Consider the following 24,052-nt stretch of genomic DNA (forward strand, 5'->3'; position numbering starts at 1 on the left):
CAGTGACAGACATGTTCTATGGGACAATGGGACTGTGGCAGCCATTTTCTGCAATACAGAGACAGCCATGATCTAAAGTACAGTTACAGGCATGTTCTATGGAACAGTTACAGACAGGTTCTATGGGACAGTGACAGACATGTTCTAAGGAACAGTGACAGACATGATCTAAAGTACAGTGTCACCCATGTTCTATGGTACAGTGACTGCCATGGTCTACTGTACAGGGGCAGCCATGTTCTATTGTACAGTGTCAGCCATGTTCTATGGTACAGGGACAGCCATGTTCTATGGTACAGGGACAGCCATGTTCTACAGTACAGGTACAGCCATGTTCTATGTTAGAGTGACAGCCATGTTCTACGGTACAGGTACAGCCATGTTCTATGTTAGAGTGACAGCCATGTTCTACGGTACAGGTACAGCCATGTTCTATATTAGAGTGACAGCTATGCTCTACGGTACAGGGAAGGACCCGCTCCAGACATGTACTGGTACCTGGACAGAGTCCAGCCGAGGAGCCCCCCCCATCCCCCCCCCCCCCCCCCCCCCCATCCCCCGAGCCGGGGCCATATTTAACCCAGGGCTCTGACAGCTGGCCTGGCATGTCTAAGAGAAGTGTCAGGCCCGGGACTCGAAGAGACAGGGAGAACCTGCAGCCGCACTCACTCTCAGAATAGAACCCAAATCAGGTTACTAACAGGAGAGACAGAGGGAGGAAAGAGAAAGAGACAGGCAGATAGAGAGAAAGAGAGAGAGAGAGAGAGAGAGAGATAGAAAGAGAGAGAAGGGAACGAGAGAGAGAGAAATAGAGAAGAAAGAGATTGAGAAAGAGACAGCGAGAGACAAGAGAGAGGGAGAGAGAAAGAGAAAGAGAGAGAGAAGAGACTGCCTAGACAAGTCATATTGGCCGAAGTCAGAGACAGGCTCCTGTCAGAGGTTACGGCCAGACAGAGAGACGAGGGCGGTGGTGACCTGGGACCCCCTTCTTATAACCCCCTTGTGTGCCATCACCTGGACACACCCCTCCCGGGGCCCCGCGTTCAGGGGTCTCTTGTGGGGCCAGAGAGCTGAGACCCGGGGCTGTGAGTGCCACCCAGCGGCTGCCCCCCACCTTCTTCCTCTGGACCCCCCAGACCGACGATGATGAGCGGGGACCCCTTCACCGAGTACAGGATTGACGCGGACGACCAGGACCTGAAGCCTCAGCGCCCTGCGCCCCCGCCCCCCGCAAGCGCCGAGAAGCCCCCGCTGCAGGAGAACAGGGATCCCCGGGGCATCAACGAGTACCTCAAGGTAAGAGGAGCTCGGAGGCGGGTGGGGGGGGGGCAGGGGGTCTGTAGGATGGGGTCTCCACCAACCCTCAACCCCCCAGCAGTCGGAAGGGGTTGGAACAGACACGGTTTATTTTTTACACTTCCACAATTATATTAATTATAAAGGATTCTGCTAACATTCTCCCAAAGGAGTGTATTTTGGTATTTTGCTGCTTCTGTCCCTGCATCCAGATATATAACGCAACAAGGAACATCACACCTATACCAAGCCTGGACTATTGGCTTTGTCGATGGTTGTTTGTTGCAAAAGGTAACTAAGCAACAACTATGGCTTCCGTCAGGGCTTTAAGTAGGATGAAAAAACTGGGGGTGTCTCGCAAAGAGGCGTGGTCGATGTAATTAGGGTGTGGCTTAAAAAGGAAGCTTAACATCTGAGCTTGGCATAGTGCCCCCCCCCCACTTCCAACTGGAGTCACTGAAAGGTTTGGCTGCAGTGTGCCTGGAGTCACTGAAAGGTTTGGTTGCAGTGTGCCTGGAGTCACTGAAATGTTTGGTTGTAGTGTCCTGGAATCACTGAAAGGTTTGGCTGCAGTGAGCCTGGAATCACTGAAAGTTTTGGCTGCAGTGTGCCTGGAGTCACTGAAATGTTTGGTTGTAGTGTCCTGGAATCACTGAAAGGTTTGGCTGCAGTGAGCCTGGAATCACTGAAAGGTTTGGCTGCAGTGTGCCTGGAGTCACTGAAAGGTTTGGTTGCAGTGTGCCTGGAGTCACTGAAAGGTTTGGTTGCAGTGTGCCTGGAGTCACTGAAAGGTTTGGATGCAGTGTCCTCGAGTCACTGAAAGGTTTGGCTGCAGTGTGCCTGGAGTCACTGAAAGGTTTGGTTGCAGTGTGCCTGGAGTCACTGAAAGGTTTGGATGCAATGTGCCTGGAGTCACTGAAAGGTTTGTGTTAGAAATGGGGGTCTCTAGTTGGCAATGGCTGACGCCAATGTCCAAATAGGGACCCTTTTTCCTAAGTCAGGGCAAGTGGGCTACCCTCTTTGACAACCCCTGCTCAACCCGGTGGTAACGTATCACGAGCAGTCAGGCCTATCGCAGAGGCAGTGTGTGAAGCATTCATGACCATGCACAATAAGGCAGTAACGACACCACAAAAGGACACAACTCAAGTAGGTATAGAAAAATAGCATCTTTATCTAAAGTTTAGCTCAAGACTCTCAAAGCGTTTTAACCAACTACAAGGCACGTAAATCAGTAGGGACTTAAAAATGCAATAACGTATTCACCAGAACGTGCCACTGACTGAGTTCAAGGCTGGGGTCTACGCGACCTGATGCGCACCAGATACCTGCCATTGGAAGGGGACTCAGCACGCAGCTTCAGTGGTCCGCAGCGTGCACCCACAATGATTCGGACACTCAGGGACAGGCGGGCTCTCAGCGGCAGCAGCACGCGGCTGTGGCGGCCTGGGCTGATGATGGCGATGACTCATCGTGCGGCTCCATGGTGGGCTCGCAGCAGCTCTCTCTTAGCTGTCGCGGCCCACGAGATGATACCGACGACCTCCGACAATGGTGAACAAGATGCGGGCACACAGCAGCGGAAGCTCTCCCTTAGCTGTGACGGCCCACAGGACAAATTACGATGATGCAAAGTTGGCTAAGGTGCGGGCATTCAGCGGAATCAGCTCTCTTAGCTGCGGCAGCCCACAGGACAAATCACGATGATGCAAAGGTGGCAAAGGTGCGGGCACTCAGCAGCAGCAGCTCTCTCTTAGCTGTGGCCATCGACAGGACAAATCACGATTCTGCAATGTTGGCAAAGGTGCGGGCACTCAGCGGCAGCAGCTCTCTCTTAGCGGCGGCGGCCCACAGGATAAATCACAATGCTGCAAAGTTGGCAAAGGTGCGGGCACTCAGCCGCAGCAGCTCTCTCTTAGCTGAGGCGGCCCACGGGACAAATCACGATGCTGCAAAGTTGGCCAAGGTGCGGGCACTCAGCGGCAGCAGCTCTCTCTTAGCTGCGGCGGCCCATGGGACAAATCACGATGCTGCAAAGTTGGCAAAGGTGCGGGCACTCAGCGGCAGCAGCTCACTCTTAGCTGTTGCGGCCCACAGGACAAAGGATAATCTCGACCAGGCTGGCACAACGGTAGGCACTCAGCGGCTGCAGCTCTCTCTTACCTGCAGCGGCCCACAGGACGAAGGATGATCTCGACCAGGCTGGCACAACGGTAGGCACTCAGCGGCTGCAGCTCTCTCTTACCTGCAGCGGCCCACAGGACGAAGGATGATCTCGACCAGGCTGGCACAACGGTGGGCATTCAGCGGCTACAGCTCTCTCTTAGCTGCGGTGACCCACACAGGTTCAGCGAAGGTTTCGAAGGTTCAAACCAAGGCGGGCTCTCAGCAGCGGCAACTCTCGCTTAGCTGCAGCGGCCTACATAGATTCAGTGAAGGTTACAAAGGTTCAAATTAAGGTGGGCTCTCAGCGGGGGCAACTCTCTTAGCTGCAGCGGCCCACACAGATCCAGTGAAGGTTCCGAAGGTTCAAATTAAGGCGGGCTCTCAGCGGCGGCAACTCTCTCTTAGCTGCTGCGGCCCACACAGATCCAGTGAAGGTTCCGAAGGGTCAAATTTAGGCGGGCTCTCAGCTGCGGAAACTCTCTCTTAGCTTCAGCAGCTCACACACAGCTTTAACAAGGGTTACCAGTCCGTGCTCCTCGCAGTAGAACTAGAGGCTCCGGATTACTCGACCGAGGCCTCACCTGCAAGTAGAACTCCTCGCACAGGGATTCCGATGGCTGACGGGGTGAAGTCTAATGTCCCTGAGACTTCAGCAGGAGGCGCTTTGATTCAGACCCTCGGGTAGTTTCTTCCGCAAGCTAGGTGAAAGTTTCAAAGTCATTTCCTCTGTTCACTCGGACAGAGTTTCGTCTTGACATCCAGAAGGAACACACTTGAACAAAATTCCAGTGTAGCGTTTTATACATAAAAAGTCTTTGTTCTCTAAAGTCACAAATCATTGAATCCAGTCAGAGCTAGTTTGGTGGGGTCGGGGAGCACTTGGTTTACGAGGCGACATACTCCCCTTTCAGAATGAGGGGTTCTGCTATCAGACGCCAACTGGGAGGTGGAGCCTTCATTCACCTTGCCAGGCACGGCCCTGCTCAGATCAAAGAGTCTTCCCTGCCCATGCGCTGAATGCCGATCTCTCTCTCCAGCCAGGTCTGACCCAGCTGCCCTGCTGCTCCAAAACCAGACGGCCAATGCACATACTAGCGAAGCCTACAGGAAAGCTTAAGCAAGAAAATACTGTGTTTCCAGAAGAGGCATTTTCGAACATGGGATATATAAAGGGTCCTTACTAAAAGGTGTACCTCAATGTCCTGAGCATAAACATATCAAACTCGAATTTCCTTTCAGTTTCCTGGGGTCTGATAAGATTATGGAAGGTAATCCTCAGCCTGCCTATTGTGGCCAATGAGAACAGATAACTTCACAATGGTAAACAGTGAAATGGAGGGGAACTCGCTACTAGAACATGCTACACAGACCTTGGCATTATGGTTATCCCAATTCACACAGTCATCTTTACACAGGAAGCATTTGCACTGTGGCACTGATTAGCAGTGGCACGGCGCCCAGAGCATCTAAATCCAGCCAACATAAAAGATAGGAAGCAAACAGAGGAAGGGAGACCCATGCCAATGATGTCTGGTCTAGCAGTTTGGCTGCGGTGTGCCTTGAGTCACTGAAAGGTTTGGTTGCAGCGGGCCTGAAGTCACTGGAAGGTTTGTTGCAGTGTGCCTGACGTCATTGAAAGGTTTGGCTGCAGTATTCCTTATGTCACTGAAAGGTTTTGTTGCAGTATGCCCGAAGTCACGGAAAGGGTTGGCTGCAGTGTTCCTGACGTCACTGAAAGGTTTGTCTGCAGTGTGCCCGAAGTCACTGAAAGGTTAGGCTGCAGTGTGCCTGGCGTCACTGAAAGGTTTGGCTGCGGTGTGCCCGAAGTCACTGAAAGGTTAGGCTGCAGTGTGCCTGGCGTCACTGAAAGGTTTGGCTGCAGTGTTCCTGATGTCACTGGCTGCAGTGTTCCTGATGTCACTGCGGTGGTTCTATAATGATGTTCCTGGCTCAGCTGGGCTCACGGTCACTATCCCCTTCTGCCGCACACAGGTGGACTTTTCCGATGTGCTGGCCGAGCCCGGCTCCTTCCACAGCTTCGACAAGGTCTGGACGTGGAGTGACATCCTCTTCGAGGCCTCCAAGCTCTGGTGCTACCGGCTCATCTCGCTGGTCTGCGCCGTGCCCGTCTCCCTGCTAAGCGGCTTCCTCTTCGCCTTGGTGGGCTGCCTGCACATCTGGTGAGTCTCTCCCCCCCACCCTTCATTAAAGGCCACTTTTCACAACTTCAGGGCTGCAGCGCTGGTTAAGGATGTTTTAAATGTAAATGTAAATGTAAATGTAAATTGATACTTGTATAGCGCACTACTCACCCACAAGGGTCTCAAGGCGCTTGTACGAATACCGCTGTGGAACCCATCCTGGCTTTCCCTGTGAGGCGTCCACTTCTGGGCACCCCCAAGGTGGAGGCCAGGCATCCTTAGCGTTGTGGGGGCCGTTGTGGAGATTAAGCAAGCTATTGCCCAGAGTTGCAGAGTGGGACTCCATGATTGGAATAGGCACCAAGGCGAGAATTATCAGGTCCGTGGAATTTTGAGCCCAAGACCCGCCAAGGCGGGGAATTGAACCCTGGTCCCGGGCTAGACCTCTGCATCAGGGTCTGCCGCTCTAACCATTGAGCCACACTTCTCAAACAGATTCTTTTTTAGCTTTTATAAAGGTGAGGGACAAGCCCACTCTTTTGCCAACCATTGTGTCCCTGTCCCTGGTGAAACAAGCATTTGCAATGCAATAGTAATTGTAAATGACTGTACTAATCGCTTAAACTCTCGTAAATGCGAGACCTATTGCATTACAAATGCAATTTTTAGAAAAGCACCCCAAACAGCTTTCACGTTGACTGCCCTTTTACAAGAAAATGCACCTGTTTGTCACGTTGACAAACAAATGCTTTTTTGGGTAAAAGTGCCCCATACCGCCGTTTCACTTTTAAAGCGGCTGCGCACCTTTCTTAAGGCGTGGTTCGTCTAAAGACAGGGGCATGGCCGACATTAAAGTGAAAGCGCAGTATGGGGCGCTTTTCCCAAAAAATATTTGCAATAGGTCTCGCATTTGCGAGAGTTTAAGCTATGGTCATTTATAATGGAAATAGCTCAACCTCTCGTAAATGTGAGACCTATTTCAATACAACACAGCAAGCACGATTGTCCCAGGCTGCTTTGTAAGTGAAAGTGTGTATGGCGCACTGCACGTCGTGCCTGCAGGACCAGAAACTCATTAAAGAAAATAGTGCTTACAGAATAAAATAAAGATACAGTTTAACAACAGAAGTGAAAGGGCCAGTCCTCCTGGGAGGTTACAAATGAAGAAAAGGCGGTACTAAAGAGGGACTAACAAGCTTAATAATGAACCAGAAGCCAGCATTTACAAAGGACAAGGACACAAGCCAATAAAAAATATGGGCAGAGAGTGGGCGGGGCTTCAAGCCCATACTCTAATACAGCATGCTTCCCAGAGCAGCAAATGCACTGCTGAGGTTTGACCTAAAAACGGTCCCCGACCCTTGCTCCCCTGCCATAGACTCCGCGAGGAGACAACACAGTGTTTTTTTAAAACCACAGAGTAGACTGAGCACTTGAGAAGGGATTTTGGATATATTTCTCAGAAACGTATTCTGAGAGGTTGACAATTGTCACCGTGCTCCAGCCTCTGCCGAGAAACATTGGGGCATATTACCAAGGGGGTTTATCTCCGCTTTTTTGGCTTTAAAAGCCAAGAAAGCGGAGATACAATTATCTCCCTATTACCTTAGCGACAGCTAGTAGGAGATAGCGACCATCTTGGGCCCCGCTTTGCATGTCAGTGATATTTATCACTAATGACATGCAAAGTGGGTGTGCCAAGATGTTAGCGACTGGAAACAGTCGCTAACATCGCTATCTCCTATTACTAACTTTTGGAGATATTCACGATTATCTCCAAAAGCTAACACCTGCCCCTGAGCAGTTCTTAGCCATGTTATCCAATGGTAGGTGGATAACATGGATAAGAGCATTAGCTCGGTAATGCATGAATATTGCTGACTTTTCAGCGATATTCATGCATTTCGGCTGATTTTTATCGCTTACGAGATAAACCTTCATAATAGCAAGGTTCCTAAGCGATAAAAATCGCCGCAGCTCGGCGATAAAAATATTGCCGCTAAGCCAACATAGCTATAATTATCGCTAGTTGTTGGTAATATGCCCCATTATTTTCCTCTAGCAAATAAAGGTGGCAAAACACTTGCGAAATTTCCAGCAGGAGAACCTGCAGTGGCAGCTCTGATTCCACAAGATGGCGCTGGTGCTATGGAGAACCAGCAGTGGGCCAATGGCCCAAAATGGGTCCACTGGGTCTTTTCCCTTTGAGTCCCTGGTCACTAAGCCCTTTCACCAAACCTACCAGAGAGACACAAAAAAGAAGACAGGACCCATTTTAGAAGAAAGGGGGCGTTACTAAGGGGCATATGCACAAGGGGATGGTACCTCGAGAACGTCACTTTTACTGATGATTGGGTGGCGCAGTGCCCTGCTCCATATTTACAAAGTGCAATTTAACCACTTTTTGTGGCTTAATGCCGCTTTGTAAATATGGCACCCTTTCACCCAGTTTTCTACGCGAAAGGGGCGTGCACCGGGTGTTGCTGGGGGCGTTCCACCACAGAATCCATTGCTTTTTTACACTGCCCCAGATTTACAACACTGTGTGAACCTGAGGCAGCGACAAAAATTAAATCAATGCAAAAGCAGGCGTTCGAATGGTGCAACATGGATAAATGCTTTCATGTCTCCTCGTATTTGCTTTTTCTGTGTGCTGCCTTCAGCAGCACCCAGAGAAAGAGCAAACCACCATTAGCGATATTTTTTGGGCATGAAGGCGTCCCTCCTGCGCATGAACAATCATTGAATGATGGTGATTTGCTGCTTCTTTGTGCCGCAGCACACATAGAAGGGGCTCATCGCCATTATTGATTGTTTATGTGCAGGAAGGAACGCCTTACGGCGCATAAACAATAATTCCAGGCAACCTGGCACTATGGGGCAAGTGTGTCTGTGTTGGCGCTAGGCAGCTGTTTTTAACAACAGCACGGGGTGGGCCGTATTCATGTAAATACTCCACATCCCTGCGTTTTGGAAATGGCGCAGCGTGGCACTGCAAAATTTGCCACTGCGCCATTTCCTCTTAAATATGCCCCTAAATCTCCAGATGGTTGGGAATGCCACACCACTGAAAAAGAACTACTAATACCAATAGGTCTGGCTTTAAAGAATGTTACTTGGTAATGTGAAGCATCACAGGCCAATAGCATGGGAATGGGTATATGTTTGAGTTAAAGCAAAGAACTGAAGAATAATATTGGTGTAGGTTAAAAAGTCATGTGAAAGTTGCCCTGTCATGCCAGATCTAAACAATCAAGCAGGTGAATGACGACCCTTCTTCCATCGGTGTTGCTGCCAGACAAAAACGCCATAAACTATTTAGTTATCTGAGACACTTTAATAGCATTACAATGTCATGTGTGTGCCCCTGAAACTTCAAGTTCAGGCAGCTGGATAAATAAACAAGCAATGACAAAGCCAATAGGTCTGGGCAATGACTGAGCTACTGGCCTTGTCGAATTGGAATGTCTATTAGCCATGTTGTCGAGCAGCACATCTGCTGTTCACAATGGCTGAAATCTCTGAAAGCCCAGAAAACACAGGATGTTGAGCCAACGCCGATTCTGTTCATCCCCCATGTTACGTTTATTGTCCTGCCCCTCCTAACAAAAAAAGCGCTATGAAATGGCCTGCGCGGGCTGCATCATAGCACTTTTTTCAGTAGCTTTCAGCCATCCTGAACAGCAGCTGTGCTGCTAGACAACATGGCTCAAAGACATTCACATAGACAAGGTCAATAGCTCGTGCACTGCCGAGAATTATTGGCTTTGTCAATGCTTGTTTGGTGTTGACGGGATCTTGCTGAATAAATGTGTAAGAAATAGTGAGAAACAGTTGTGGGGCTTTGAAGTTAAGTGAGGATGTGGCATAACGGCCGGAGCTGTCCACATGGGAACTGGGGAACCAGGTTCGAATCTCAGGGTGGGCGGAACAGTTTGTGATTCTGGGCACATTACTTAATGTTCCCCCTGCGTACAACAATGAATGTGTCATTGTGTAATGTAGCAGGTGAGCACTTAAAGCACTCCAATACCATTGGCTGGTGTTAGCAGTATGGCAAGATGGAGGACAGAACAAACAATCCAATACCATCAGATCGTACAAGAAAAATAATAAAAGCAGCAGAGACGTCAAGCAGGAGGGTGTGGGGAGACGGGCAAGCAATGACGGGCGAGGACAGGAGGTAGCAGCAATGAAGGGGGACAAAAATACCTTAATTGAAGCAGGATCAGCAAAAAGAAATCAATGTGTCATTGTGGAATGTAGCTGGTGAGCACTTAAATCGCCCCAATACCATTGGCTCATGTTCGCGCTATGGCAGGACGGAGGATGGTGCACGAGCTCCAATACTATCGGATAGTGCAAAAAAAAAAGTGCTATTCGTGTTACAACAGCTTTTTAAGAAATGCATTTGTTTATGTTCTCGCACATGCATTTTAGTGGTATGTGTGTATGTGTACAAGGGAGACGGATTGAAAACACAAGTACTCCTAGGTAGTGCTTGAAAACAAAGAAAAAAATAGCTCCACAACCCGGGAGCAGTGTAAGGAGACATGTGAATTGCCCATGCGATATGAGAGGGCCAAACACAAGAAGAGGGCATGACGCTCGCATGCCATGACAGATGGCATCAAAGAAAACTAACGCAACGCTGAAGTTTACCACTGGTAGGAGATGAGTGGCCTGTGAGCCCACAGATAGAACACAACACGCCACCTCAAGACTGCGCATGTGCTGTCTAGCCGAGACCTAACAAAAAAGACCTCTGCTGTTTGGTGAGCAAGAAGTTATTTTGAGAAGCACACAACTTCTACCCAATCCAAACATTCACTCCTGGCTCCCAACATGTGGGCGGAGCCAAAGCCCCTCTCCTGACGATTCTCACATAATTGTCTGACAACAGCTATGCTGTCAAGCCAGGCCATGGAAAGGCAGTGTTGCCGCCTTACAGAAAAGCTAGAGCTGGTGCTGAAAAGACTTGAAAGCTGCACAAATAAGGTGAAGGGGTACCTTGGATTGGCTCTTTACAAATGAGAGTACCAGTATCAAAAGCAGAAGCAGGGCAGACTCAGTGGCAGAAGCATGAGGACGGGTTTGTTAAAATGAGGAAAATACATGAGTGCCACTCCGATAGCCAAGATTCAGCGCTACACTGAGCGCGCTGTGGACAAAAAGGGCCCTCTGCAGGTTTCAGCTTTAGAGCCATGCTGACGGGACACCCCAAAGCTGTGAGTCTCCGAACCAGGGCTACTGCCACTGCCAATCAATCAATCAATCAAAGACATGCCAGAGAGAGACAAGCAGTGGGGCAGGCAGAGACCACAAGTATACTTGGCCCCTCAGACATATATTGCAGCTTTTGAACCATTCAGAGAGAATTAATTGGGCAGGTATTAGATTTGCCTTGTGTAAGAAATGCTTGGAGTTAATCGTTCCATGGTGGTACGGTATAATGCAGTTTTGACTTAATGTGTAGGTCAAAGCCTAGAAGACAATGCAGCAGTCTGGTTGACCCACAACTTCTTGTGGGCATCCTGAAAACTTCCCTGGGAAAGCATTTCTCCCATTCATTACTGAGGGCATTGTGGTTTGTGACTCACAATTGCTTACTTACTACTTGCTGGCTTCATTTGCTTCAAACTGTTCCGCTTGAGTGTGTCCCTCCCGGGATCGAGTACCCGCTTTCCGTGATCTTGTTCTTACCTTGTCACTTTTGCTTGGCTTCAAAGACAGAGGTCAAGCGTGAGGCTTCGTCCAAGGGAGCTTGGTGTTTACTTTTCTTTCTCCGACTTCGAAGTGAGAGATTTTATGTGACAATCCTGTGGAGTTCCCATGTGAGAGAAGAGGGTGTAGGATGGTATTTCTAGCGCACAACAGACCTTAACTGTGCTGATGTTTCAGAATATATCAGAAATATGGAAGTACAAACGAAGTACATTTCTTTCGTATTTCTGAACAGTGGTGGAAACAAATGTTTTAATAGGATCAAAACACATCCATACACCAGGTGACAACATTTCCACATATCATCGTTTGTGCGCAGTTACTGTGTCTCTGTGCAAATGTAACAGTCATTTCAATTGAAATGTGTTGTCTGTAATGGCAGTGTGATACTACAACATGCATACTCCACACTAAGCCACTGCACTCTACACTACTCCACTATACAACACGCTGCTCCGATGTATGCCACTTTACTCCATCTATGCCCCTCCGCTCTATGGCATGACAATATATTCTACAACACTCCACGACATGCCACTCCATTCTACAACACTCCACAACACACCACTCCATTGTACGAAATGCAACTCCACTTCACACTCCTGCACTCTTAGACACTCTACGCCTCTCCACTCAACGATACGATACTCTATGCCCCTTCACTCCATCCCCCGCTACCCCAATCTACCCCACTCCACCTTACTCCACGTCACTACAATCAATCTACTCCACTCTAATCTCCCCCACTACAATCTGTTTACCCCAATCCACACCACTCCAACTCCAATCTACCCTACTCCACACTCCACTCCAATCTATCCCACTCCAGTCCAATCTCAACTGCACCCCAATATATCCCGCTCCACTCCCCTCTACTCTAATCTTCACCACTCCAATCTACCACACTATACCCCACTACAGTCTACCCCAGCATACCCCACTGCAATCCAACCCTATCTACTTCACTCTACCTGTCTACCCCACTCCACTCTCCAACAATCTAACCCACTCCACTCCAATCTAACACACTCCACCCAATCAAACCCACCCACTCCAATCTAACCCACCCCACTCCAATCTAACACACTCCACCCAATCAAACCCACCCACTCCAATCTAACACACTCCACCCAATCAAACCCACCCACTCCAATCTAACCCACCCCACTCCAATCTAACACACTCCACCCAATCAAACCCACCCACTCCAATCTAACCCACCCCACTCCAATCTAACACACTCCACCCAATCAAACCCACCCACTCCAATCTAACCCACCCCACTCCAATCTAACTCAACACACTCCAATCGAATCCACTTCACCCAATCAAACCCACCCACTCCAATCTAACCCACCCCACTCCAATCTAACACACTCCACCCAATCAAACCCACCCACTCCAATCTAACCCAACACACTCCAATCTAACACACTCCACCCAATCAAACCCACCCACTCCAATCTAACCCACCCCACTCCAATCTAACACACTCCACCCAATCAAACCCACCCACTCCAATCTAACCCACCCCACTCCAATCTAACACACTCCACCCAATCAAACCCACCCACTCCAATCTAACCCAACACACTCCAATCTAACACACTCCACCCAATCAAACCCACCCACTCCAATCTAACCCACCCCACTCCAATCTAACACACTCCACCCAATCAAACCCACCCACTCCAATCTAACCCACCCCACTCCAATCTAACTCAACACACTCCAATCTAATCCACTTCACCCAATCAAACCCACCCACTCCAATCTAACCCAACACACTCCAATCTAACACACTCCACCCAATCAAACCCACCCACTCCAATCTAACCCAACACACTCCAATCTAACACACTCCACCCAATCAAACCCACCCACTCCAATCTAACCCACCCCACTCCAATCTAACACACTCCACCCAATCAAACCCACCCACTCCAATCTAACCCACCCCACTCCAATCTAACACACTCCACCCAATCAAACCCACCCACTCCAATCTAACCCACCCCACTCCAATCTAACTCAACACACTCCAATCTAATCCACTTCACCCAATCAAACCCACCCACTCCAATCTAACCCAACACACTCCAATCTAACACACTCCACCCAATCAAACCCACCCACTCCAATCTAACCCAACACACTCCAATCTAACACACTCCACCCAATCAAACCCACCCACTCCAATCTAACCCACCCCACTCCAATCTAACACACTCCACCCAATCAAACCCACCCACTCCAATCTAACCCACCCCACTCCAATCTAACACACTCCACCCAATCAAACCCACCCACTCCAATCTAACCCAACACACTCCAATCTAACACACTCCACCCAATCTAACCCACCCCACTCCAATCTAATCCACTTCACCCAATCCAACCTAATCTCTCCTGCCCAAATGTAGAATGTCTCTAAACCATCATGCACATGTGAACCCAGAGGAAAGCTCGAGCCATTAAAAGCTTGACTCCTGTCCCCTCCTCTGTCCCTCCTCAAACTCCACCCCTCACCAACACTTCCATTTTTGGGGTACCTGCAGTTATTTGTCCCCATTTAAAGCACTTTGATTATGTATATTTGTGAGATGGGAGTCTCAAGGTCCCTCACCACATTCTGTCGAGGATCACATCTTGTGACCAGGCATTAGCACCTTGACACCGTCGGGCATTTGTTAGCGCTCTATAAAATGCGAAATCAAATCATTGTATGGGTTAATGCCAAAATGTGAGCCTGAGGAAGGTCACTCTTAATGAGCTCAAGCTGAATGCATTGTAGGAGACGTCTGGCAGCTGAAATTTAGAGAGAAAGAACTTTTGGAGTGGGGTGGTACCTTTCTCAATTCTTAGGTAGTCTTAGGTACTTTCCTGTAGACATAAAGGGGTGTGGGAGGTAAAGAGGTGCTATGGCCTGCAGAGGGCTCGTATTTACCATCCAAGGCCCGGCGTGGATGATGTCACCGCCTGAGGTCTCAAAGTGCCCGATCTCAATATACAGGCTGAATATAAAGAATAATTTGTGGGGCGCACCCCCACACCCTCCTGAGGGAATTTCTACACCAGATGCTTGAGGGCTCTCAACTTAGGGTGCTCTGCCTTGCTTGTGCCCTGGGATTTTTACATCATGGTCCATATGAAGGTCTAATTCAGGTGACGTGTGGACTGAAACGTGTAACATCCTCTGTGAGATGTAGGAGCCACCCACAGTCCTTGGAACCTGGAGTATCAGTGCTTTTTCACTGCTCTAGTGTCTACCGTGATGAAACTATGGCTGCAGGAAGTGCGTTGTGTCTAGGGGTACAGAGACGGAAGGCTGCACTTGATACTAGGTTATGGGGTCTCTAAGGTCTTCCAGGTTTGCGGACTTTGTGCAGCGTTTATCTTGCCAACAGATATTTCCCTGCCACACTGTGGTGCAAAATTAAACAGTACCGCAGTTGGAGGTGGCAAAATGCCCACGGGAAGGATGGGGAGAGCAGTAAAGCAGAGGGCACCCCCATATAATTAAAAAAACTGAAACAGCAATCACCGCTGGGTAAATACCAGCATTAAGAGTGTTTTGTTGTTTGCCCGGTGGTGAAATGTCCGCAGATCCTCCTGGGGTCCTTGAAAACAGAGCACTGACTCCTGGCGGAGGCCAGGCCAAAATTAAAAGTGGGTCGAACTGTGCCAGGGTGATCTGGGGAAAGAGCACCAGGATCCGAGCAGAAACCGACAGGTATTACATCCCAAGAGGCAGCCGGGAGCCCCGGTGCTCAAACTTTCAGAGCCTCTAGCAAAGCGGCATTTTGCTATTGGAGCACCCCGCCTCCCTCGGCTAGAACACCTTTTTTGCACATGTTTTACTGCAGTCTGGCCAGGGGCGGCTGGTGACATTTGAAAGTGGTGCGGCGTAAAAGTTCAGGATGAGCGGCATGTAGCGAGCGAGCGGAGCATACCTTCTAATTACACTTCCACCACATCCATCCATCCTGAATCCATGACATTCATCCATCCTGCATCAATTACATTCATCCATCCATCCTGCATCCATGATTCATCCATCCATCCTGCATCTATGACATTCATCCATCCATCCTGAATCAATGACATTCATCCATCCATCCATCCTGCATCAATGACATTCATCCATCCATCCATCCATCCTACATCAATAACATTCATCCATCCATCCTGAATCAATGACATTCATCCATCCATCCATCCATCCTGCATCAATGACATTCATCCATCCATCCTGAATCCATGACATTCATTCATCCATCCATCCTGCATCCATGATTCATCCATCCATCTATCCATCCTGAATCAATGAAATTCGTCCATCCATCCTGCATCCATGACATTCATTCATCAATCCATCCTGCATCCATGATTCATCCATCCATCTATCCATCCTGAATCAATGAAATTCATCCATCCATCCATCCATCCATCCTGCATCAATGACATTCATCCATCCATCCTGCATCAATGACATTCATTCATCCATCCATCCTGCATCCATGATTCATCCATCAATCTATCCATCCTGAATCAATCACATTCATCCATCCATCCATCCTGCATCAATGACATTTATCCATCCATCCTGCATCCATGATTCATCCATCCATCTATCCATCCTGAATCAATGTATTTTTCATGTCATAAAAATAAGCTATGGTCACTTTAAAACCAAACAGTGGCCCTAACATTCCGTGCCCCCACCTTCCTACTTGCCCCAATGTATCATTATATTTGAGACTACTCGCTTTGCATATCTCTGCTTTCATTATGTAAAGCGATTCGCCGCACATCAGGCCAGGTTTATGTCTTGCAAATGCCTAAAAGATACTTATTGTATAGGTGGACACTTCAGTTCGTGGATTTATTACTGAAACAATAGCCCTGGTACCAGCCAATCAAACCGCACAGAGAACAGCTCGCCAGCTGTGAAACCCCAGGTGCAGATAGTTCTTGCCAGTACAGAAACACAGCCTTCCGCGCTCTGATGTTAAGGCAATAAACAATTATGGTTATACATGAACCTTCTTTACCCTTAACCCTCCTCCTCGCAGTGGGACACTTTGTGTGATGAGGGAGCGCAGCGCCTCCACACACAGACGGGAGGCAGGATCACCACCAAAGGTACAGCCCCTCTAAGCCAATCCTGGCAGCGCCAGGGCATGGCTATTCTTCGCCCGTAGCACGCCCATTAGGAGCCCAAAGGGCTCCTAATGGGCATGCGCAAACAGGTCAAAACAGGTCAAAACACAAGTGCGCATGCGTGGGCACGGTGCCCTCCGTCCCTACTCATGCGCACTTTTGTTGTGCTGATGCCTGTTGCCCCCCACTGGTCTGACAATCATGTTAGTCAACATGACGCGGACCGGGCGGTCCGGCGTCATGTTGACTGACATGATTGTCAGTTCAACCTCGGCCTCTTTAAACTTAAGTAAACTGAGAGTTTACTTAAGTTCAAAGACGCCGAGGGAGCTGCGGGCGGGGGGGCTACGCCCCAATGGACGCACCGCGCCTGAGTCTGGCACCCTAGGCAGGTCCCTACAGCGGGCTGATTGTAGCGCCACTCCTTATACCCAGTGGTGTAACATTAGTCCTTGCAGCCCAGGGCCGAAGAGGGGCCACCGAGCTCCATGGGGCCCCTCCGGCACTATGCACAGGCAGAAGGCCCCTGGCCTCCGAGCTCCTAACGGGGTACTTGTACTTTGGAGGAGGGGGGGGGGGGGCTCAAGTGTCCTCACGCCACTACTCAACCCAAGAAAGCGCTCATGAGTCCAGTGCCGATGGGTTTCTGTCCTAATGGGAGTTGGTCAACTGATGCTTTATCTTCTGCATTGAAAGGTTTACTGTCGCCGCAGTTGTCTTTGTCTAACTATTTAATAAAAATCACTCCGAAGGACAGATGCAGACCCCTTCCAAGAAAAGCTCAAAAGACCGAAACACGGGGGCAGTTTTCCAACTCATTAATGCCCGCTCGAGTGTCAGGAGACAAACCAAACTATCCGCTCTTCAGGAAGCAATTAAAATGCTCTAATGCATGTGCTGACCCCCCTCATACAGCAGCGTGAGGGCCGGAAGGCATCGCTCCAGCTGTGGACTCCACCCCTGGCGCCTCCCCGGGTGAAACGTCCGCCCGGCACGTGCTCTTTCCATGACGCCATGGCTCGTTCCATTGACAGACAAGTCATTCTCTGGCCGTCACTAAATGTCAAATACAACATGGTGAGAAATCCCTATTCACACTGGGTCGTATGTATGCAGGGGCGCTAATGCATCACGCAACATGCGCGCTGCACTGAAAAATGAGATTTATTTCTCCTCTTTACTTCCTCTTTCTATGCGTGCTGCAGAATTAGACGAATATGCCTCTTGCAATTGTTTCTGTGCAGGAAGGGGCCCAGTGACAATCCTGCCTGCAACGGAGGCAGCCGTGCACCATGGTGCAAGGAATCACAGGCACCCGTGCACCATGGTGCAAGGGATCACAGGCACTGGTGCACCATGGTGCAAGGGATCACAGGCACCCGTACACCATGGTGCAAGGGATCACAGGCACCCATGCACCATGGTGCAAGGGATCACAGGCACTGGTGCACCATGGTGCAAGGGATCACAGGCACCCGTGCACCATGGTGCAAGGGATCACAGGCACCCATGCACCATGGTGCAAGGGATCACAGGCACTGGTGCACCATGGTGCAAGGGATCACAGGCACCCGTGCACCATGGTGCAAGGGATCAGAGGCACCCATGCACCATGGTGCAAGGGATCACAGGCACCCGTGCACCATGGTGCAAGGGATCACAGGCACTGGTGCACCATGGTGCAAGGGATCACAGGCACCCGTGCACCATGGTGCAAGGGATCACAGGCACCCATGCACCATGGTGCAAGGGATCACAGGCACTGGTGCACCATGGTGCAAGGGATCACAGGCACCCGTGCACCATGGTGCAAGGGATCACAGGCACCCGTGCACCATGGTGCAAAGGATCACAGGCACCCGTGCACCATGGTGCAAGGGATCACAGGCACCCGTGCACCATGGTGCAAAGGATCACAGGCACCCATGCACCATGGTGCAAGGGATCACAGGCACCCGTGCACCATGGTGCAAAGGATCACAGGCACCCGTGCACCATGGTGCAAAGGATCACAGGCACCCGTGCACCATGGTGCAAGGGACCACAGGCACCCGTGCACCATGGTGCAAGGGATCACAGGCACCCGTGCACCATGGTGCAAAGGATCACAGGCACCCGTGCACCATGGTGCAAAGGATCACAGGCACCCGTGCACCATGGTGCAAGGGACCACAGGCACTGGTGCACCATGGTGCAAGGGATCACAGGCACCCGTACACCATGGTGCAAAGGATCACAGGCACCCATGCACCATGGTGCAAGGGATCACAGGCACTGGTGCACCATGGTGCAAGGGATCACAGGCACCCGTGCACCATGGTGCAAGGGATCACAGGCACCCATGCACCATGGTGCAAGGGATCACAGGCACCCATGCACCATGGTGCAAGGGATCACAGGCACCCGTGCACCATGGTGCAAGGGATCAGAGGCACCCATGCACCATGGTGCAAGGGATCACAGGCACCCGTGCACCATGGTGCAAGGGATCACAGGCACTGGTGCACCATGGTGCAAGGGATCACAGGCACCCGTGCACCATGGTGCAAGGGATCACAGGCACCCATGCACCATGGTGCAAGGGATCACAGGCACTGGTGCACCATGGTGCAAGGGATCACAGGCACCCGTGCACCATGGTGCAAAGGATCACAGGCACCCGTGCACCATGGTGCAAGGGATCACAGGCACCCGTGCACCATGGTGCAAAGGATCACAGGCACCCGTGCACCATGGTGCAAGGGATCACAGGCACCCGTGCACCATGGTGCAAAGGATCACAGGCACCCGTGCACCATGGTGCAAAGGATCACAGGCACCCGTGCACCATGGTGCAAGGGACCACAGGCACCCGTGCACCATGGTGCAAGGGATCACAGGCACCCGTGCACCATGGTGCAAAGGATCACAGGCACCCGTGCACCATGGTGCAAAGGATCACAGGCACCCGTGCACCATGGTGCAAGGGACCACAGGCACCCGTGCACCATGGTGCAAGGGATCACAGGCACCCGTGCACCATGGTGCAAAGGATCACAGGCACCCGTGCACCATGGTGCAAAGGATCACAGGCACCCGTGCACCATGGTGCAAGGAACCACAGGCACTGGTGCACCATGGTGCAAGGGATCACAGGCACCCATACACCATGGTGCAAAGGATCACAGGCACCCATGCACCATGGTGCAAGGGATCACAGGCACTGGTGCACCATGGTGCAAGGGATCACAGGCACCCGTGCACCATGGTGCAAGGGATCACAGGCACCCATGCACCATGGTGCAAGGGATCACAGGCACCCATGCACCATGGTGCAAGGGATCACAGGCAACCATGCACCATGGTGCAAGGGATCAGAGGCACCCATGCACCATGGTGCAAGGGATCACAGGCACTGGTGCACCATGGTGCAAGGGATCACAGTCACCCGTGCACCATGGTGCAAGGGATCACAGGCACCCATGCACCATGGTGCAAGGGATCACAGGCACTGGTGCACCATGGTGCAAGGGATCACAGGCACCCGTGCACCATGGTGCAAAGGATCACAGGCACCCGTGCACCATGGTGCAAGGGATCACAGGCACCCGTGCACCATGGTGCAAAGGATCACAGGCACCCGTGCACCATGGTGCAAGGGATCACAGGCACCCGTGCACCATGGTGCAAAGGATCACAGGCACCCGTGCACCATGGTGCAAAGGATCACAGGCACCCGTGCACCATGGTGCAAGGGACCACAGGCACCCGTGCACCATGGTGCAAGGGATCACAGGCACCCGTGCACCATGGTGCAAAGGATCACAGGCACCCGTGCACCATGGTGCAAGGGACCACAGGCACCCGTGCACCATGGTGCAAGGGATCACAGGCACCCGTGCACCATGGTGCAAGGGACCACAGGCACCCGTGCACCATGGTGCAAGGGACCACAGGCACCCGTGCACCATGGTGCAAGGGATCACAGGCACCCATGCACCATGGTGCAAAGGATCACAGGCACCCGTGCACCATGGTGCAAGGGATCACAGGCACCCATGCACCATGGTGCAAGGGATCACAGGCACTGGTGCACCATGGTGCAAGGGATCACAGGCACCCGTGCACCATGGTGCAAGGGATCACAGGCACCCGTGCACCATGGTGCAAAGGATCACAGGCACCCGTGCACCATGGTGCAAGGGATCACAGGCACCCGTGCACCATGATGCAAAGGATCACAGGCACCCATGCACCATGGTGCAAGGGATCACAGGCACCCGTGCACCATGCTGCAAAGGATCACAGGCACCCGTGCACCATGGTGCAAAGGATCACAGGCACCATGGTGCAAGGGACCACAGGCACCCGTGCACCATGGTGCAAGGGATCACAGGCACCCGTGCACCATGGTGCAAAGGATCACAGGCACCCGTGCACCATGGTGCAAAGGATCACAGGCACCCGTGCACCATGGTGCAAAGGATCACAGGCACCCGTGCACCATGGTGCAAGGGACCACAGGCACCCGTGCACCATGGTGCAAGGGATCACAGGCACCCGTGCACCATGGTGCAAAGGATCACAGGTACCCGTGCACCATGGTGCAAGGGACCACAGGCACCCGTGCACCATGGTGCAAGGGATCACAGGCACCCATGCACCATGGTGCAAAGGATCACAGGCACCCGTGCACCATGGTGCAAAGGATCACAGGCACCCGTGCACCATGGTGCAAGGGATCACAGGCACCCGTGCAGCATGGTGCAAGGGATCACAGGCACCCGTGCACCATGGTGCAAGGGATCACAGGCACCCGTGCACCATGGTGCAAAGGATCACAGGTACCCGTGCACCAGGGTGCAAAGGTGGCTACAGTGGCTCCTGGCAGCCAGAACGGTGCCAGCGCAGGGGAAAAGGCAGGACTGCGCTGTATTCTTTTAAATACAGTGCCTTCCTGCCCTTCCACTGTCACACAGTGCAATGAGCCAGGTGACTCGCTGCTCTGCGCTGCACTGCACTGCACTGCGCTGCACTGCGCTGCGCTGTGCTGTATGACAATTCTGATAAACAACGCATCAAGTTTTACTTCAATTAAAGGATACAGCGGCCTCGATTTACGAAGCACCAGAGCAAAGTGACGCAAAGTTTCACACGTGTATTTACTGTCTCAGAACAAAAGCTCCTTTGTGCTGTTTTGTGTCACTTTAAATCATGGGGGGCTTCACTGTGGCGAATTAGCATAAACCCCCAAGGGTTCGACCCAAAGCCCAATCTACTGAAATAGCCAGACAGGGATTTGCACCAAAAAGTACCATCTCCATGAAGCAGGTGCTATTAACAAGAGAAAATGTGTTCATTCCTCAAACACCCATGGATTGCACGTGTGCCGCGGTGCACGGCGTTCATCCTGTGCACGGGTCCTTGTGAGCTTGTCGAGGCACCAGAACTGGTACTGGAACTGTATTCATCCAGTACAAACCCTATGCCAGACATCACCTACTCACCTCTGCACCATGGTGCAAGGCCGTGCGTCACACAGGGCAGCGCGTGTCTGCACCCCCGCAGGGGAGGGCGCCATCAGCAGGACAGTTTTGGAAGATACGGCTCTTTGCTGTTTTCTCCCACTTGAGAAACTCAGCAGCAAAATCCATCTATTGCTGTGTCCTGTCCCATCCTGTCCTGTCCTGTCCTGTCCGGCACTGCATTGGAAAATTCATAAATCCGGCCCTGTGAACCCTGCAGCAGCAGCAGCTCAACCCTGTGGGGTGGCTGGGAGGGCGGCGCGAGGCCGTTGGTAAATAGTCAATAAACGTTGTCAAATCCACCAAATCATGTCTGTTCTCATAGTATTGGGTTTTTCCAATATGTTTAAAGTACACAGGGGATTATTATCAAGGACGGCGTTAAAAATGATCGCTGCTTTAGCGGCAGAAAACTGCTGCTAAAGCGGCGATAACGGGCCTGATAATACGCCCTGGAGAATTCCAGTAGAAGCCCATGTTCTAGTGTCAACCTGGGCTTCGATTGGAATTCTCAAGGGCATATTATCAGGCCCATTATCGCCGCTTTAGCAGCAGTTTCCTGCCACTAAAGCGGAAATAATTATTAACGCAGTCCTTGATAATATGCCCCACAGTTTGTGGCTGTTTCGCTGTATCGGCTCCGAGGATAAGTCCGCTCTTAATTGTTTGAAGTCTTAGCTCCGCCTCCATTGCTCGGCTTGTCAGCGGACTGCGGTGACAGCGGCACATGGATGTGTGCTGCTCGCACTGCTCACCTCTCACTAGTGGAGAACTTACGGCATGACGTCATGCCAGGCGAGCGTTGTAGGGGAGGAAAATCCTTCAAAGAGTCATTTTCTCTCTGGATGTCCCTTCTCTTTTTGAAACTCAGGCGCAGCAACATTGTCGTGGTGTCACCAGGGCTTTAAGTGGAAGCTTTTTCAATAATATTCAAGTCGTAGTTGCTGCTTATTTATCGTATGCAACTAACAACCACTGGCAAAGCCAATTGTATTGACTTGTAGGTATGATGTTACCTGTATCATATATCTGGAGGCAATGACAGAGACAGCAGAATACCAGTTGGGGGCACACTATGCTAAGCACAGATTTTTAGCTTACATTTTTGTAAGCCACGCCCTTAATTGCATCGGCCACGCCCCTTTGAGAGATGCCACACCCCCCCCCCCAGTTTTTACATCCCACTTAAAGCCCTGAGTACCACCCACCTCTCCCTGGGGCCTGGGCCCCTCGATCAGTCCTCCGCCGGACCGCGGCTGCATCACTTGCGCATTGAAATGAAATGAAATAAAATTGGATTTGTAAAGCGCATGGCTGCCCGGAAGCGTCCCAACGCTGCCTAACAAATAACAGAAAACTCAAAAGGAACAGGAAGTTTTTAAAGAAATTTTAGGGAAGAGAAAAAATTTAAGAAGCTTTCGAAACTTAAGAAGGGAGGGTTCAGTGCGAATGGGCCTCGGGAGGGCGTTCCAGTTTTTTGCCGCATTTACAGAAAAACGGTGGCCTCCCGTGCGGGCCTTCCTTACTCTGGGAACTATGGCAACATTTTCAAGGTCCGATCGGAGGGCCCGAGGGGGTCTATAGGGACAGATCAGGCTTCTCAGGGCTTGGGGGCCTTTGCCTTGGAGTGTTTTATGGACCATACAGGATGATTTAAAGGATATTTGCTCGCGTACTGGGAGCCAGTGAAGGGCTCTCAGCAATGGTTTGGCGGACGCTCTTCTTGGGGCGCCCATGAGCATCCTGGCAGCGGCATTTTGCACCCGTTGTAAGGTGTTAATGGTGGCTTCTGGTGCTGCCAGGAGTAGCGCGTTGCTGAAGTCCAATCTGGACAAGATCAATACCTGGATCAGTAATTTCCTGGACTGAAAGGGTAACAGAGGGAGAACTTTCCGCACTGTTCGGAGCAGGCCGAAGCATACGCCCGTGACTTTCTGGGCATGTGACCTAAAGGTTAGTTTGGGCATTGCACGAGGACCCCTGGTCCCTTGGGTGATGTCTAGAGTGCACAATATATTCACTGTGGCCCTCTTGTGTCCTCACCCGCACAGCCCGAGT

General features: G+C 51.1%; 1 protein-coding gene across 1 annotated transcript in view; it reads left to right on the forward strand.

Annotated features, from left to right (window-relative positions):
* The first annotated feature begins 707 nt into the window (after positions 1 to 707).
* LOC147684338 (caveolin-2-like) overlaps positions 708 to 24,052 on the forward strand; it is a 38,076-nt gene continuing 14,731 nt past the window's right edge. The window contains exons 1-2 of the mRNA XM_086942332.1: positions 708 to 1,296; positions 5,455 to 5,642. Coding sequence (XP_086798458.1) covers positions 1,144 to 1,296; positions 5,455 to 5,642 — 341 coding nt within the window. The 5' untranslated portion in view covers positions 708 to 1,143. The remainder of the gene's footprint in view (positions 1,297 to 5,454; positions 5,643 to 24,052) is intronic.

The sequence above is a fragment of the Lissotriton vulgaris genome, chromosome 10 (assembly GCF_964263255.1).
Source record: "Lissotriton vulgaris chromosome 10, aLisVul1.2, whole genome shotgun sequence".
NCBI lineage: Eukaryota > Metazoa > Chordata > Amphibia > Caudata > Salamandridae > Lissotriton > Lissotriton vulgaris.